This window comes from Centroberyx affinis, unplaced genomic scaffold (assembly GCF_046629955.1).
Source record: "Centroberyx affinis isolate AG114_WGS23_722 - 3 ecotype Tasmania unplaced genomic scaffold, CSIRO-AGI_Caff_v1 ptg001333l_1, whole genome shotgun sequence".
Classification (NCBI taxonomy): Eukaryota; Metazoa; Chordata; class Actinopteri; order Beryciformes; family Berycidae; genus Centroberyx; species Centroberyx affinis.
In genome coordinates, this window is record NW_027279830.1 from 338,249 (window position 1) to 356,262 (window position 18,014).

Genomic DNA, 18,014 nt, shown 5'->3' on the forward strand with positions numbered 1-18,014 from the left:
CTGCTGAGTAGTGACCATATGGCATGTGTCTCTGGCTGGAGCTGCTGCCTCTGCATGTGTTCAGCATGGCCCCCATCTCCCCTGCCTGGCCTTTTAACACATCAAATCTGGACCATACAGGCTTACAGGCTGCAGATGGAAATTATAGATGGGATTCAAATACCCCCCTTGGCCTCATGGCCAATATCAGGACCAGGACCAAGTCATTGTTGGGGTTGGAACTGCAGATAGGGCGCACAGGAAAGTGCGGGCTTATCTTGTAAGTACAGTGAGAACAGAGAGGAGGGAGCTATAGCAAAATACCATCTTTGCCCCACTGCCAACTAGTTATCAGGGTTAAGCATTGTGATAGTGTGAGGAGATAGATAAGAAGTTGCAGTTACAGTTTCTGGGCCCCCACTGTATTTGGAAAATCCCCTGTGTAACGCTTATAATGCGATGTACTACAAGGCTTTGTCTGACAGGCAGAAAAGATTCCTGCTCAAGTGTGCAAGCTTAGATTAACTGAACATCCATTAGAAAAGGTTCAGTGTAGGCACTTCACACTACATTGAAAATACTCATTCATTGTAAAACATTTGAAAACACAATCCTCTATCACAGGAACTTTCTAGCGTCTCTCTCTCACTTTCTCATGACTGTATGAATAACATGTAATTGTTGTAGGGTTTTCTGTCTTTATTTATCTTTTTTTGTTAGTTTTTAAGTGTGTGGTTGAAATTCAAGGTCTTTCTGTGGAATAGTGTATGCTATTAAATGGTGATAATAAAGACCTTTTGAAATTCTCTTCTCACTCACATGCACGTATGTATGCACACACATGCAGAAAATAAGCTATACAGTACACACACCATGAACTCAGCGACCCTCGTCCATCTATGTCACCCTTGTTCCTATTGTACTAGCGTCATCTTAACAAGACATGCTCTGTCACAGTTCTGAGAACTGCACTGCAGTTCACTGTGAAAACTGCATTCCCGACCTCTGGGAAGGCCAGAAATAGCATCGCCTCCTTTCACTTGTGTGTGCGTGTGTGTGTCTGTGTGTGTAAGTATGTGCAGTAGGTTTAATCAATCATTCATGTGGTGGACTTAAGCTTACTCTGATCTTTAAAGTAATAGTAGTAGTAGAACCCACCCTCCCTCCCCACTGTACATATGCACACCTAACTCTTTTTTTTTTGCTGGCCTATTTAATTTTTTCCCCCATCTCTCTCTCTCTCTCTCTCTCTCTCTCTCTCTCTCTCTCTCTCTCTCTCTCTCTCTCTCTCTCTCCCTCCCTCCCTGGGTAGATGGGCGTCCCATCGGTGTGGAAGGCATCCAGGTTCTCGGCACGGGGAACCTGATGATCTCAGATGTGGGTGTGCAGCACTCAGGGGTCTATGTGTGTGCTGCTAACAAACCAGGGACCCGTGTTCGGAGGACTGCTCAGGGACGTCTAGTGGTCCAAGGTGAGTCCTGGGTGAAGAGGATGTGCCGGTCCAACTAGACCAGTACTGTGATACAGTATATAGAGGGAGACTACAAGCGCATAAATATACTCATGGTCAGTTGATTAGGTAATGCATGTGAATCTCCGGCCTCTCAGTATATTGACCATGGGGGTGGATTTAGATTAATCAATTATCCTGAAATAATGGGAGAGCAGATTTGCCAGACTTAAAGTTATGCTGAGGCTGTATTGTTCATACTATACTTCCATTTTCATTAATAAGGGAATGAGAGTTAGTACCTAGGAAGAATTTGATGGTAGGTTCAGAGACAGACCAATGGTTCTGGCCAATGGGATGTGGCCAGTGGTGGGTGGCCCCGCGCATTAATTGTCACCAAGCAGGATGCATTCAGCAACCACCTCGCTCAGGTATTGATCACATGGCCCACACTTTGCCTCAGCCCATAGCAATAACGCTCCTGGTCAATATTTCATTTAATCTGCCTGACAGCTCAGAGACAAGCCCCTACCCTTGCAGGAACAAAGAAGAAAAGCCACGGCTGTTAATTATGTGTCAATTTCTTTGGTTTTGTTATTGATTTGTGAAAACTAGGATGCACTGTTAACTACCAAATGGATCAAGGTAAGGCCTATTTCATTATGAGAAAGAACAAGCTATTTTTACTATACGGCCTTGAAGAATTGGTCCATATTGTAGCGTAAATATCCCATACTAGATGTTTCTATGAATGTGAGACGGTCTCAATGAGTATCAGTTCAGAACAGCAGCAGGGCGGACAGGGGGTGTGCAGCTCGAACCTCAAACCCATGCAGTGGTGAAACAATTAAAATCCCCAGCCTTTACACATTAACAACAGCACTGATGCACTGACTCAATTAGGTGTCCCTTTGGTTCATTTGGAGGTACAATAGAGACACAAGGGAGACAAAGACAGAAGGAAGAAGAAAGTGGGAAAATAGGGAACGAGATGAAGAAAGATAGCGCTGATGGTCTAACCCACACCCTTACAGTTGCAAATCAATATCTTCCCTGGCTCCCCTTGACCTTCACCTTAAGACAGCCTGCAAAGAACAAATGAGACAGAGAGAGAGAGAGAGAGAGAGAGAGAGAGAAAGAAAGGGAGAGGATGAAGGGGGGAAAGAGAAAGAGAGATAAATTAAAGGGCCATCACATAATTCTGAGCAGACAACATTCAAGTGCCTGAGGGCCAGGTGCCTCACCTTTCTTCCACAGAGATAAAAGGAAAGGCTTAGATTGAAAAAGTGTCACGCACTATCTTGCCGGTAAGGACAGGACCTAAAGGGACGACAAAGTACTGGAAAAAAAAACAATTGGTAGAGAAGGACAGTAATAAACAGAACAAAGATCAAAGGATCAGAAGAAGAAAAATAAAAAAACAAAAAGACAAAAAATAAAAGACAAATAGCAATAAAAGACAAATAGCAGTTTTATTTTCATTATCTTATTCGCTATACCAACAAGAATCACTGGTCCTGTTGGCACTCTGTGCTCAAACACACTTAACAGTAGAATCAAATAGTTTTTACAAGCAACAATTGATACAGCAGCAGTTGATACAGCAATTTTGTACCGAAACAGAAACGGACTCCAGTTGCCCAATCTCAGAGGTAATGGAAAGCCAGATGATGGGGAAGGAAGGCAGGAGACAGTTGAGATAGAGAGTGGAGGTAATATGATACGACCAGCGATCCAGCTTCGCACCCTCTAGCACTGATATTGTAATTATCTTAACATTTATTTCTTGAGTTAACACGGGCATAAATAATTCAAGTTATCAAATCATTGATAACTGCTGGCGGGACAGCGAGTACAGAGGCAATGATACAATACCTCTCTACCTCTCAGCTCGGATAAGAGCAGCAACCCAGGTTTTAAAACACTGGCTGATGTAAAGGCAACGACTCTATATGATTTAAAGTACCTGTACTGCTAAGAGGTGAGAGCCATTTAATATGGAGAAGTTATTACCACTAATGGGCTATAGCTGCGAGCCAATAGCATGGGATGAGGCCGGACAAGACTACTAACTACAGTTCCTATTACAAACTGCATCACTTGATTTTCATGGGTTTTTTTATGGGCTTTTTTTTTTAAACAGAAGGACACCTATTAGTGCTGTAATGTGTGATTTTCATACACTTACTGTAAGCATTGCACTGCCACCCCAGTTTCTACATCTCTCTCTCTCGCTCTCTCTCTCTCTCTCTCTCTCTCTCTCTCTCTCTCTCTCTCTCCCTTTCTCTCTCTCTCTCCCTCTCTCTGTCTCTCTCTCTCCCCATCTCTTTCCTGCTTTATCGCTACTACTACTGTCTCTCTCTTTTCTCCCTATTTTCTCATACTTCTTTTCAGACGTTGCACCTCGGGAGGACAGAATATCAATCCGGTTCAAACCTTATACTAGTTTGTTTCTCAGGCAGTGACAGAACAGATGTTTGCGATGATGGGAACTAGACCATATCTCTCCTGACTCTCTGTGTTTCCCACCTCCTCCCTTCAGCCCCAGCAGAGTTTGTGCAGCCTCCGCAGTCCATCGCGCGGCCCGTCGGCACCACCGCCATCTTCACCTGCCAGGCGCAGGGCGAGCCGGTGCCCCAGCTCACCTGGCTGAAGAACGGGCAGATTCTGGAGCCCGGGGGACACGTCAAGCTCAGGAACAATAACAGGTGAATTACTAATTACTGCTTACATGCATGCATTCATACATACATAAAGACATACAGACATAGCTGCAGATGCACAGGTCACAATGCTTGCATAATGCTTGCACACTTTATAGGCATACAGAAAGGACTCATAATGTATAATGGAGCCCTGTTACACAAAAAGTGCATAATGGTTGTTATCACCTAGTTGTAAATACACTTGGATTAGCCATCACACCTACCCAACAGGACATACTATTTACATATGGGCATTTATAATTGACCCTTACTCTGCAAATATCTGTGGGTCATTATCCCATTATCAATGCAAATCATGTCTTTAACACAGTCCGCCTACGGGTTTATCTTAGTGCCATCAGGGTACCAGCTATATCCCTACAACTGGCAATGCATCAGCACAAAGCTGGACCACATCCACATCACCCATACAGATGTCAGCAGCACTAAGCACTGTGTTGTTTGGGGCGGCTTGATCTTGATCATTGGCATCATCAAACGCTCCATTTCTCTGCGTATCTGCTGCTCCTAACGCTACAGCTGCTGGCACACATGCCTGCCAAGACATGAGCTTCATTTATCTGTGCGTTTGTATGTGAGGAGCGTATTGACTGGCTGTTGGATGCTTTCCCAAGGCGCTCCCCTGGAATGTCCATGAGGTGGAGGAGGAGGACCCAGGAAGCGGTTTTGTAATTTACCATTCGCAGCACCTTAGACCATGAAGGCTGTATAGTGCTGTATGCATTTTTTGTTTGTGTCATGTGGTATTGCAGTACCATGGTAGAGAGAATTTGGTTGGTCCTGCCTCTCTCGGGTCAGGGTTTTGCTATTAACCAAAAGCTTGGGCTCTGTCACAGTGTTCCTGATTTAGAGCCACAGAAAAGTTGATGAATACAGCCGGGGCTTTCTGAATTACAGCTCAGCAATGCCACGCATGAGAGAAAGGAGCTACAGTTTTACAGATTCATGGTTTATAGCATAGGGATAACGTCATGGCTAAGACTATTGTGTTCTGCCGCTTTCCAGTTCATGATTTCATGGCATAACTTCAAAAGGATACAACATAAGCATCTGTGTTAGCCTGTTGTTTTTACTACATATCAGGCATCTGAATGTTTATTTTGGGCTCATGGCATTAAACCGCTACACCCTATCCATACAGTAAATGTATTTTTGAATTAGTTCTGTCATGCATTAATACACCTGGCAAGTTCATGTTTCTCAGTTGGCCCTATAGCAGGAAACCATCCTTACAGTATTTGTTGCTATTATTCATAAAAGAGAAAAATGAAGTGATTACATTTGATATGCACCAAAAAAAATCAATACTTGCAAGTCAGTGCAGTGAATGAAGAGAGGAGCAGATGCCTCCATCGCTCACATGCACTGCTCCACTCCCACTTGCCGCCACCAGTCTATATTTGTCAGAGAGATGGAGAGAGGGACTAACAAAGGAGGAAAGAGGAGAGGGAGAAAACAAATGAGGGCCCAGGCTTAGATGTAGAAAAGCAGAGAGAAATGGAAGGGTGGTCGAAAGAGAAGTGATGAGTCGGCAAGACGGACGAATGAGGAGAGAAAGACAGATAGTGTGTGCAGCCTAGTCGCAGCATCACAGCATTTCCACTTGCCACCATTAGTGTACGACCAGCTATATGGATCTCATGCATCACGAACCCCACTCTGTGATTGGTTAAGGAGCCAGGCCTCAGCTTGAGGTCTACCATTAGCTAATTAGCTCATAAACTGAGCTAGTTGACCAGGAAATACAGTCAGCCATTTAGGGAACAGAGAGGCTTGATGTGCATCTCAACAATTCATACTGTGCGGCTGAATAGTGAGGTAAGTAGACAGGAGACATTACAATCTGATTCATTATCTCAGTCTCCAGCATAATCTCCCTGAAAGTCTTAAGTGTACGGTCTGAATGTGCAAAGCAGCCCTCGCCAGGGTGATTCACAGAACAAACAGACTGTGAAAATTCATAGTGAGGTGAGTTTTAACTAAAGCCCAAAAGGCTTTTTGCCTCAACCATTAAGTCTCTCTTCTCTCTTCTTCTGTGGATGGAGTGTTTTCATTATAGAGCTTGAATTAATAGAATCCAATTCAAGTTCTGTGGTGTTCATTCTAGTGTAGCACAGGTATTACTGAAAGGATGGAAAATGATATGGTATAGGCCATATCCTTCCTCACAGAGCCAAAACAAAAGTAATGATATGCAAATGCTATTCGACTGCTCGGGGCAGCACAATGACTCTGTTCTTACATATACGCTTACTGTATCTGATAGGGGAGGCTTGGCTGTGTGAGAGTGTGTGTGTGTCTGTAAAAACGGAGGGAAAATAGTCCAGAGATATACACATGCAGTAGGTTTCTCCCCTCAGCCATCTCTCATGATGCTGACCTTCAAGAGCAAATCGGACAAGCAAAGCAAGGGGAATCGATTGCACATTTCATTCACACACATGCATGCACACACATTAATCAAAGAACAAGTGATCCCCGCACACGCCCATACGCACACAAACAGCCCTCTGGTGCACACCCGTTACTCATTTGCGCGCACACATAATCAAACATGCAAATGCATATACGTGTTGCCCTTTACTCTTAATCCTCATGCACACTACACACACACATAAGCACATCACACACACGCACACGCAGAAGACAAAGCTACATGGAGGTTATGTGAAAAGCTACGTGAGCTAAGATGGTGTCAGAGGAAGTCCAGATGGGCTGCGCAGGGTGTAGCTGGGTGTTTGCTCTGCTTCCAGATCTGAGTCCCAGCCAGACCGGACTAGACTGGACTGGACTGGACTGGGCATTGGCTTGGTGGAGATACGATTTGGGGGCATACACACACCTGCACACAAGTACATGCACACACACACACACTGCAAGCATTAATGCTACCCCATCCATTATTAGCCTTTGCTGACCAGGCTGCTGTAAAACATGCTATCACGGCTACTATTTGAAGTGGAAGCCTCTGAGAGAGCTGTTGTTAATTATGTGTATACGGACTCGCCTCACTCTGAAGTCTCTAAAGCTGGCTACTGTAATCATCTACCACATACAGGCAGCAATCCCAGATTAGACAGTGTATTATGCTAGAGGTTGAAAGCCAGCCTGTATTGTTAGAGTGATAGCCGCTGAATTATTGGCATCTGAAGTTTAATTCTCCCTTGAAGCAAATGAGGCAAAGGGCAAGAAATAACCTTTTCCTCAAGTGTCATGTTTTAACAGGATTTCCCAGTCATGGTTTGCATTAATTGTGCTGCTGTTGGTGTAATCACTGTGAGAGCAACACCCTACGAGCATATTACTAATCTAAGCACTTTCCTACAGCTATCATCTTTCTAGTTCTGTGTGCGTTCAGGGTTTTAAGGTTATAGTAATAAAGATACAGGGAATTTGTTTATAGTGCGGGCGAGCGCCTTGGTGTGCTTTATAATTAATGGTCAACATATGAGGGAACAGGCTTCTACACAGACCTGGACATTTTGCTGTGGAATCTTTTCAAAGAGTCTTTTTTTTTCTTTTTTTTTCTTTTTTCATTTTCTTTCACGCAGACCTGCCTTTCTTGTTTGCGCCCCCTCTCTGTGCCCCACACCCCCCTTCCTTCCCCCATTTCAGAGAGCTGGGGCCTGGGCATTGGCCTTGAACTCTGACCCAGCCTGCAATCAGTCATATCCCTGGGCCCTTCCCTCCTCTCAGGCCACAGACAGCTCATCGCTCCTCCCTTCCCCCTTCCCCACCTCTTCCTCCTGTTCTCTCTTTGTCCCCTTTTTTTTTTCCCTTCTCCCTCTCGCTAGATCCCGAATGGCCACGCTGGCTTTTGATGGGGTACTGCTCACTGACAACAGAGTGTAAACACAGCCTCAGCAGCTGAACAACAGGCCCTTTCCAAGGCCCCCTCCGCTGCCAGCCACTCCCCTGGCCCACGGCCTTATCCATCAATCTGTGAAGTGGCCTTGAACTGATGAGTAAATGATGGTGTCAACCTGTCGGTCTGTCAGGATGGGACAGCTTGGGTCTGGAGCTCAGGGAGGACAAGCAAATAGCCCAAACACAGGCCATATACCTCCAAAATATCTCTCTCTCTCTGTCTCCCCCTCACTCTCTCTCTTTTCTTTCTCTCTCCTTTTGCCTCACAGTGTGTCTATCTAAAGAACCATTGGTGGCTTTGTTCTGCTGTTGTCTGTTGCATATTAATGCAGATGGAGAGATTGACACCCAAACAGCGCTGCAATTTTTTCTTGAAATTAGAGTCACATCAGAATAACTCATCAAGTCATCAAAATAAAACAAAAGATGAACGGAGGTCCATTGATTAGGCTCTCATATCTTAATCTTTGTGACTGTGACTCTTTCAGAACAAAGAATGAGAATAAAAGGTTTCTTTTAGAACCTTTTTATCTTTAAGAACTCTCTTTGAACTCTACAGTAGAAAGGTTCTCCAGACAAAGAACTACTGGTGGTATGGTTGTACAAAGAACTAAGTACAACCATACCACTTTTGCTATTCTCTCTATGATTCAACCTATAACCAGCTCATGAAAGGTTTTACATTTGCTGTTCTAGACATCCAGAGTTGAGTAGGTCTTTCCTGGGAAATATCCTCTTGCCCACAGGAACTGATCCATTTTACATTTCCAGCAGCAGAAGCAGCAGCTTGTTTGGAATAAACAGAAGAAGAAGTCTTTAGCATGAGCAGCGATATCCACTGCTTAAAATGCAACAAAAGAGCGGTAACTACAGAAGTACAGAACTACAGAAATTACATAAACAGAAAATCCAAGGAAAAAGACAACACAGTACTGGACACACTGTACAGTGGAGTAAAAAGTTCCTTGTTTTCTTCAAAATGTTTTTGAATAAGAATACAAGCTAATTACTTAGAAGAGTTAAAAATGCACAGAAGTAGCCTATCTGCAACAAAATAAGAACAATAAAGACACATATACAAACTTGGACACCTTGTAAAGACACGCACACACACACAGATAGAGAAATGCACACAGAAACATAGTCACTTGTGAAACTGTCATTAATAAATCAAACTAAGCCATAGGTCCAGGAAGTGGGGCAGAACTGTTGCCAGCAGGTGTGGAATTTCATAAGCTAGACGTCAGCAGCATCAATTTGTGTGTGCATATATGTTTATGCGTGTGTGTGTGTGTCAGTCTGTGTGTGTGTGTGTGTGCACGCATGCAGTTGGACACCACTGTACCATCTGAAACAGGCAATGTCTTGTGAAATTTCCCTGAATTCCCCTTGCACATTCAAGGGGCCGGTGGCATCCGGTAGCGTGTCCCTGGGGGCCTGTTTGCTGTGTCTTTGGCGTCTGGTCAGGTCGCCTGTCTGAAAACACTCCATCCATCGCTGATATGAAAGGCTGTCAGAAATGTGATGGTTGAGCAGCGAGCTGAGGCCTGGCGACTGCTGCCACCTTAAGGGTCAGAGGTGAGATTGAGTGAGAGAAGGTGAAATAGAAAGGGCCTCTCCAACCTGATAATTACCCAGATTGAATCCACCTGGCAGACTGGAGGGAATAATGACTCTCCCACCCCTCAGCCTGTCCTGACCCAGTGAACAGACACAATTGTGTCGCAGCACATCAATTTTTAAAAGGTAATCGAATGATTCACTCCTCCATAATGCCCGTTGACCTAGAAGAACACCCCTCTGTCCTTACAAATCCATCACTGGTGAGTCTGGTATGAGGGCAGTGTTGTCTGTCTCACTGTCCTCATCTCCTATTTCTGCTCGCACAAGGCCAACATGTTATTCTTTCAATAAAATGCGAGTTGTTCCTCACAGACAAATCCCGGCGTCTCTGGATACACCTTTAATGAATACACCCAAGATCCAACCTACAGTAAATCAGTTTAAGAAAGGTGACGGTCTCTTGTGCAGGTTCTTACAAACTGAAAGAAGAGACAGAACAGCAGGGCAGAAGATTATAGTTCAGCTCTATTTGTTAAACTCCCACAGCAGTCAATTCAACTAATTCAATTTAGGGTATAGTATGAGAAACAGAAGCAGAAAAAGGATTTCTTCCCTTTTATTTGCAAAATGTAATTGATCTCCCCAAATCCCAGGAGCAGGCACTATCTTGCAGTAGGGAAGGTGGATGAAGGAAATAGTCTAATTGGTCTACAATTCACAGGGATCCCACAAGCCTTAAAGATCTTTTAACGTTTGTGGATTTGAGAAAAATAAAACAAGGCCTTTAAAGTTTTTGAAAATGAATAAATGGCCTCTCTGGCCCCTTTTCTGTCTTAATATCAACACTTTACATCCAGAGGAAAACCTTGTGATGGATATTTGTGTTTTTAGCAGCAGTTTTAGAAATTAAGGGTTTTGCCATGATTCCTTGACTTGACAAGTTAAAAATTGAGGCTTCTTTGATGTCTAAAACTGAGCAATGTCTTAACCCAAAACATGACAATTTTGAGTTGGAACCCTGCCATTCAAGAGCCTTCATCCCTCAGGAACACCATGTAGCTATATACTTCTTCGCGAGTATCACACTTTAAATACAGCACAAATGGTCTTGGCATGAAGATGGCATGAAGAAGTGTTACGTGCCATGGGGCCTCATTTCCATAGTATGTTAAATGTTTTATTTTTCTTTTACCTCAGGACAAACAGGATAAGAGGGCTAGATTATGCATTCAGGTCTAATAACACCCACACTCACACTCACACTCACACACACACACACACACACACACACATACACTTGCCCGCAGCCGTAAACACATGCACGCAGATATTCTTCCATAACAGAAGAAAGGGCAGGTTGGAGGGAAGAGGATGAAATGGAGATAGAAAGATGGTGACAAAGCGCAAAGAGCGATGAAGGTATGATGTGAGGAGTGAGGAGAGGAGGGATGGTGGGAAGAAAGGAGATAATGTAGAGTCGAGGGTATTGAGAAAAAGGATTTACTGTGGGTGGATAGGCATGTGTGTATGTCAGAGTGCAAATGAGTGTGTGTGTGTGTGTGTGTGTGTGCACGTGTGTGGATGAACAGATGAAAGGTTTCACTGATGTTGGCAAATTAAATTTTCGAAACACTGAAATGCATTTAAAAATTCTCATCCAAGTTCCAGCAGTAGAGCAATCAGTTTGAGAGTGTGTGCTGTGAATGAGGTTCCTCTGTACACACTGCTACTGTCTATAGTGTGTGTGTGTGTGTGTGTGTTTGTGTTATATGTGACAAATCTCTCTCATACACACTCACACACACATAACACACACATAGCTGAATATGATACCTTAAGCTGTTGTCACATTTATCACTGTTTTATGCAGCCAGTCACTATTTTGCTTTCCTGTGTTCTATTAGATGGGCTGCATTTTATGAAAGGCATGTCATTGTTAAGAAATGCATACATATGTCAGTAGCACCTTGTTATTTTGGCAATTAAATAATACCTTTACCAGCAATGCTTAATATAAGGCTACAGTCCTACATATTCGAATGTTATGTTCCACCATGTTGGCATCAGAGAATTACTGAGTTACTTACTGAGTTATTATCGTTTACCAAACAGTTTGCACTCCTATATGTATTCCAGGTTCTCAGAGTATAAGTGCATCATTAAATCATGAAGCATTACTCGAGCACAGTATTCTTGCTACATCACTTTACGTGGAAGTAATTGCCGGCACTGCTCTTACTCAGTTTGACATCACATGTACAGTGCTTTGCTTTGGTGTAACATTCCTCCCCCATCTTCTCTCCTTCTTTCCTCTTTTCCCCTTCCTTCCCCTCCTCTCCCACTGTGTGCTCTTCTGTCTCCTCTTCCTCCCACAGTACATTGACGATATATGGCATTAGCCAGGATGACGAGGCCATCTACCAGTGTATCGCTGAGAACAGCGCCGGCTCCACGCAGGCCAGCGCCCGCCTCACGGTGCTCTGGGCAGACGGGCTGCCTGGGGTGCCCACCCATGTGCGGGCCGAGGCCCTCTCACCCACCACCATCCAGGTGTCCTGGAGGGAGCCGGACCAGAACACTCAGGACATTATTGGCTATGTGCTGCACATCCGCAGGACTTCAGGTGAGGCTGCACTGACTTATCAGATCCACATCCAAATAGTACTACGCAATAGATTACTCTACATGAAAATGTTTAATAGATAAAGCGTTGACATGACAGCAGCTCCACATCAGGTAAGGAGAGACTCCAGGTGAGATGAGGAGTGTGAGGAGAGGGGGAATAGAGATGAGGAAAGTTCTCTGGACTCCCCAGAATAGATGATCTCTCTGTTATGTCTGTCCCTCCTCCAGAGGAACCATGAAAGCTGTTAATTGATAATTGAATGAGACTACATCTTATGGTAGCATGTTAATGTTTACTTGCTGAGGGCGTTAAAGCCACCGAATGTATATGTGAAGAGTGTTTGGTGTGGTGCCCCCTCTTCTTTGTGTGTGTGTGTGTGTGTGTGCTCTTATTCACCTACATATCTGTGTGCACGTGTTTACGGCTGCGGGCAAGTGTATATGCGTGTGTGTGTGTGTGTGTGTGTGTGTGTGTGTGTGTGCTTTCAGTCGCCTAGCCCCAGCTGCTGTTCTCCTCAGTAGTGCTATCAGATGGATAATTAAGGGCCCCAGGGGCCAACCAATAGGATCTGCTTTAATTACCCTCCATAGATGGCATGGCCCAATGGGTTGAGAGCTGGAGCTAGATAGTGGTTATGGGTGGGTGTCTCTGGATTAAGGGCAATAAAACACTATAACGCATCCTCCGTAACTCCCCCTTTTACCCCCTCTATTTCCACTTACCTTGCACCACCCCTGCAATTCACCCAGGCATCGTCATTCAGGCACCCAGGGCTACATTAGATTACCCATTATCTAACAGAGCTATTCTGACAGGGTAAAAACCAGTGAAATAGGCAATAACCATAAAATGATGACAGAAACGGATTGTATTTATTGTTTCACCGTTTATCTTATCTATTCTCATCCCTGCACCTCCTCCCAACCTTCTTTTCCCTTCTTTTTTTCTGTTTATTTCTTCCCTCTTTTCCTGCCTCTTACCGTCTCTGTTCCTCCTCTCCCTCGCTCTCTTTTCCACCCTCACCCTCTCTCTCTTCCTGTCTCTCCTTCAGACCCATTGGAAATGGAATACCAGGAGGCAGTCAGTAAGGTGACTCTGCAGCAAGTCATTGGGGATCTGGAGCCTTCCACCAGTTACACCTTCTATGTCAAGGCCTATACCTCCCGCGGGGCCAGCAAACCGTCTGACAGTGCCACCGAGAGCACCCTTGGGGAGGGTGAGTCTAAGGCAGAGCTGTACTCTCTCTCTCTCTCTCTCTGTTTCACGCGTCAGATAGTGAGCATGCATAGAGACTCACGCATGAATGCACAATTACTTATTTACTCAATACACAGAGGCACACATTCTCAGTAATTGGCAGTGGTTGCTAGGAGTGAAAATATCCTTTGGAGTTTTTAATTGCAGAAAATCCATAAAAAGCAATTGTGACAAAGCTTAGATTATAGTGTCTTCATTACTTCAATTAAACTGGTTTTGGAACATAATTGAATTAGATTAAGTCCTTTTTTTGTTCTCTATTTAAAAAATGACCTCAGTTCAGGCTAAATTGCTTATAAAGATTTTGACATAAAGCAGATGTGTGATACAGAGGTTGGTCACACTTTACTCCGATTTATAACACAATCATAACACCTAAACAACAACTTGGCACATTCATGAATGATTCCTTGTGTCAGGTTTTTGTCAGCTGTGACATAGTGTGACAAATTATTAAACAAAAAAATTTAAATGAAGGTTCTCCTGTTGGTTGACTTTCTAACCTTAACAAAATCGGGGTTTGTGTAAAATGTTACCTTTACACGCCACTGTGTATGAGGTGTCGTACAAGTCATATTTCAAATATACTAGTACCATTTTGGTTAATGGTCTGTGTTGTGTTGCAGTGCCTGCGCCCCCCTCCCTCTTCACCAAGGTGGTGAACAGCAGCGTGGTGCAGGCAGTCTGGGAGCCTTCTACCAAGATGGGCCAGCACCAGGGCTTCAGACTGTACTTCAGAAGGGCCCACACACCACTCTTCACCGGACCCATTACCTTCCCCCGCAACGCCACCCACTACAACATCACTCAGCTGGGTGAGACATCAGGCACATAGTGCTGCTCCTCAGGGCTACAACTGATTGTAGCATGGCTAGTTCTTAAATCCTCTCAGTTTCTGTCATCTTAATCTTCAGTGTAATTACTGGAGAAACCACATTTGATAGTATGACATGTTTTTGCTCAGTCATCCATTCTTTACCCATCATCTGAATGTCTCTTTCTCTCTCTCCTTCTGTCCAGATCCTGCACTGGTCTATGAGATAAAGCTGCTTGCATACAACCAACACGGAGATGGCAACGCCACCATGCGATTTGTTTCACTTAGGGAGGCGGTGGAGAAGTCAGGTGATTGTCTGCCATAACCAACGACAGCCACACACTTGTCCCCATGCATCTAAGTTTAAACATTCTCACTGAGTCAGACTGTTGCCTTGAGCAAAGTCAAACTGTCTCTCATACACCACACTGGCCCTCACAGGCACACACACACTCCTTATCACACATTTTGACACACCTCCCTCACACGCACTCCTCAACACACACTTTGTGTCTCCTTTGTGTGTGGTTATGCAGGTTGGGTTGACTGTGATGTGTGCTGTATCTCCTCAGTGTTGAACACCCCGTGCGACTGTGTGAAAGACGAACAGAGCAAGACATCCACAACAGGCATCATCATCGGCATTCATATTGGAGTCACCTGCATCATCTTCTGTGTGCTCTTCCTCATCTTCAGCTACCGGGGCAGGTGTGTATAGACATAATCCGTATATGCTGAACGGCAATGGATGGAACCAAAACAATATACAAATGAAAGAAAACCACCCAGCATTCACAAATAGTTTTCTATGATCAATGTCGATCTAGCCTGGTTCCAGACTCCTGAATCGCATCCTGCCCACTCTTCAGATTTTGTCAAGCGATTCAGACCGTCTGGTGTTGCTCTCGCTCGGAGCCAATCAGCGCCTTTGTGGGCGGGACTAAAGTTTGAACCGTTTGTGCAACAGTTTTTCATTGGTGTTTCGGCCGAATAATATTTGTTGAAATCACCCCTTAACCAACATATTTTCTTTGCAAATTTTTTGTCAAAAACATATGTCCAGCATCAGTGTCATTGAAAATAACTTAACAGTGGCCAAATACATCACTCACTAGTGATTGGTTAGGGGAAAATCAACCCCCCCCCCCCAGAAAACGGCTAACAAGGAGGCAATCTCAGGCTGAATAATGGAGTGGTAACGAAATGGCCATTTAGTCTGAATATCAGGCTAATGTGGGTCTACTGAGGACATGAAACTCTGACACGTGTGTGCATGTGTGTGTGTGTGTATTCCTGTAATCCCCAGGTTAATGATGTGTAAGACAGTCCAGGCCACCCCCCAGGCAGGCCGTAGTGTGGTGCTGGAATCCTCTTCCTCCTCCCAGGGGGCCTCTGGGCTGAACGGGGCTGCCAGAGGAGAGATGGAGGTCAATGGCAGCGCAGCAGGGAAGAGTATGGTCGACAGCAACGAGCTCGAGAGACTTTTCACCGGCCCCAACACACAGGACGCATGCATGGTGAGTCACGAGACCTGATAGCTGGAACTCTGTATCAGAGAGATGAAGATATTAGAGAAAATAAAGTCAATAAGAGGCATGTGAGTCAGGGAGAGAAAGGTAATTTTATTTGATGGGACGTGTGCAGAGGGGCGGGATTGTTCAAAAATCTGATAGATTTATTGGTTAGAAATGTATATTTAGTTCTACTAGTGCAACATTCAATGGTCACCATTAAAGATACTGTGTTTTCCAGGGAGTAAAAGTACTGGGAACTCATTTCATGGGGACTTAAACACTCAATAAATAAAGAGTATTTTTCAGGACAACAACATTGTTCTTGTTTGTGTGTGTTTCCAGTCAGAGAACTCGTGTGTCTCCTATGCGCTGAACGACACCCAGCTGTCTACGATACCGCTGGACGAGTTTGCGCTGGAGCGGGACAACGAGACGCAGTTCCAGGAGCCTCCTGCAGCGGGAGGGGGCCGGCAGGACCAAGGCTAATCACGTATGAAGGCCAATTCACATGGCGCTGTCCACAGTGTCCACTTAGACTCTTCTCTCACTCAGGTTGACAACTGTTTCCTTTCATAGTAGTTTTCCTTTTGTGCAAAGATTTTTTTTTTTTTTATCGGTAAGTTAAGAAGTTCTAGAAGATCTAGGACTGGATATCGGAGTGTTCTTGGCCTGGGTTCGGAGAGCTATCTCCTGATGGACAGCTATATCTAGCTTGGCAGGCCACTCAAGAGTTTTGTTTGTTTTTACAATTTGGTACGTTGTTAATTTTCTGGTTGCCGGCAGCACACAGAATAGAGGCCCCAGAATGTCCTTGTTATACAATGCTGATTTTATTTTAAAGTATATATATATATACGTATATATACATATATATATATCACTTCTATGTCAAAGTGGTTATAAGTTATTGGTCTTATCACTACTTTTCTGTGGATGTCAAAGACTCCTGCTGCCTGCTCTCAGCCTACCAATGATTCCACCTTCTCATCTATAGAAGACCTCGGCCTTCTTCCAGGGATTTGATATATTCTGTCTCAGGACTTTGTTTTCAGTGATATCAACATTTTTTATTAGTTCTTGGCCTTCATACAGGCACTAGACTTGGCTATGTGAACCTTAGGATTCAACAAAAACCTACCTCAGCCGGAATGAATGTGTTGTGGGAAGCTTTTTGGGTCTGTACCTTCCCCTGTGTTCAATTACTTTACATACAGAGGAACTGATTGGTTAGAAAATTACAAGATCAGGCGCCGCACTACCTCAGATGTCAAGAATCGTCACTCTTCTCCTGCTTGTCAGAGCAAAATGAAAAAGAATATCCAACATAAAGCACTTCCAAACGCTGAAGTTAATGTTCTACCTCAAGATAACAATGTTAATGTTGTCACTGTTGTTGTTGTTGTTTGTCTGTTTATTGCATAATGAAATATTTCCCTTTCCCTCTGTGAGATCCTGGCTTCCCTCTGTTGATGAATATGGTGTTTGTAGATATGTCAGTACCTCATGCAAGTTGACAGACTGATGACATTGTTGTATGAATTCTACTTGTAAAGACATTTTATAGTGTTCGATAGTTTTTTAAGATTTTATTTCATTTAAAAGACCATAATGTTTTGTTGTTTGTTTTTTTTAATTGCTTCAGTTGAATGAAAAGACTTAGAGATGCACTGCACCGCTAATGATATTTTCAGGAGTATTTACTGCTAATTGAGATATGCTACATAATGTTCTATTGGACAGCAAGTGAAGTAACATAATGTACATACATCATATATGTATCTAAGAAACAGTTCTATGATTGAATTCTGTGTGCATGTGGTATTTGTACAGTGTGTGTATTTGTGGGTGTTTGTGTGCAGGTGTGTGGTTTAGTGAGTGAATGGAAGTGTTTATATACATATGTGATGTATGTAAAAAAAAAAAAAAAAAGGAAAAAAATTAAGCACAAATGTGTCAAAATGTCATAAAACATGATTCCACTATTGTTAGTGTAATAGATCTCATACAAGATATCATAATATAAATTGGCAAAAGTGTATTTCTAATCTGACTTTGGATGATATTTCATGATTTAAGTTGACACTTAAAAGTCAGGTCATAGTGCTCATAGTGTTTTTTTTAATCATATCACATCATCTGTCTCCTTTTAAATGAAGGAGTGGCCTTCAGACTTCTGGTGAGAGGACGTGACAGGCGAACACAGGCGCTGATCGTG

At 43.7% G+C, this 18,014-nt stretch overlaps 1 protein-coding gene across 1 annotated transcript in view; it reads left to right on the forward strand.

Moving 5' to 3' along the window:
- igdcc3 (immunoglobulin superfamily, DCC subclass, member 3) overlaps positions 1–16,285 on the forward strand; it is a 56,366-nt gene extending 40,081 nt beyond the window's left edge. Inside the window, exons 6-14 of the mRNA XM_071525734.1 lie at positions 1,292–1,450; positions 3,972–4,137; positions 11,961–12,208; positions 13,263–13,427; positions 14,095–14,283; positions 14,489–14,593; positions 14,858–14,993; positions 15,592–15,802; positions 16,142–16,285. Of these exons, the coding sequence (XP_071381835.1) occupies positions 1,292–1,450; positions 3,972–4,137; positions 11,961–12,208; positions 13,263–13,427; positions 14,095–14,283; positions 14,489–14,593; positions 14,858–14,993; positions 15,592–15,802; positions 16,142–16,285 (1,523 nt within the window). The remainder of the gene's footprint in view (positions 1–1,291; positions 1,451–3,971; positions 4,138–11,960; positions 12,209–13,262; positions 13,428–14,094; positions 14,284–14,488; positions 14,594–14,857; positions 14,994–15,591; positions 15,803–16,141) is intronic.
- Positions 16,286–18,014: the final 1,729 nt, after the last annotated feature.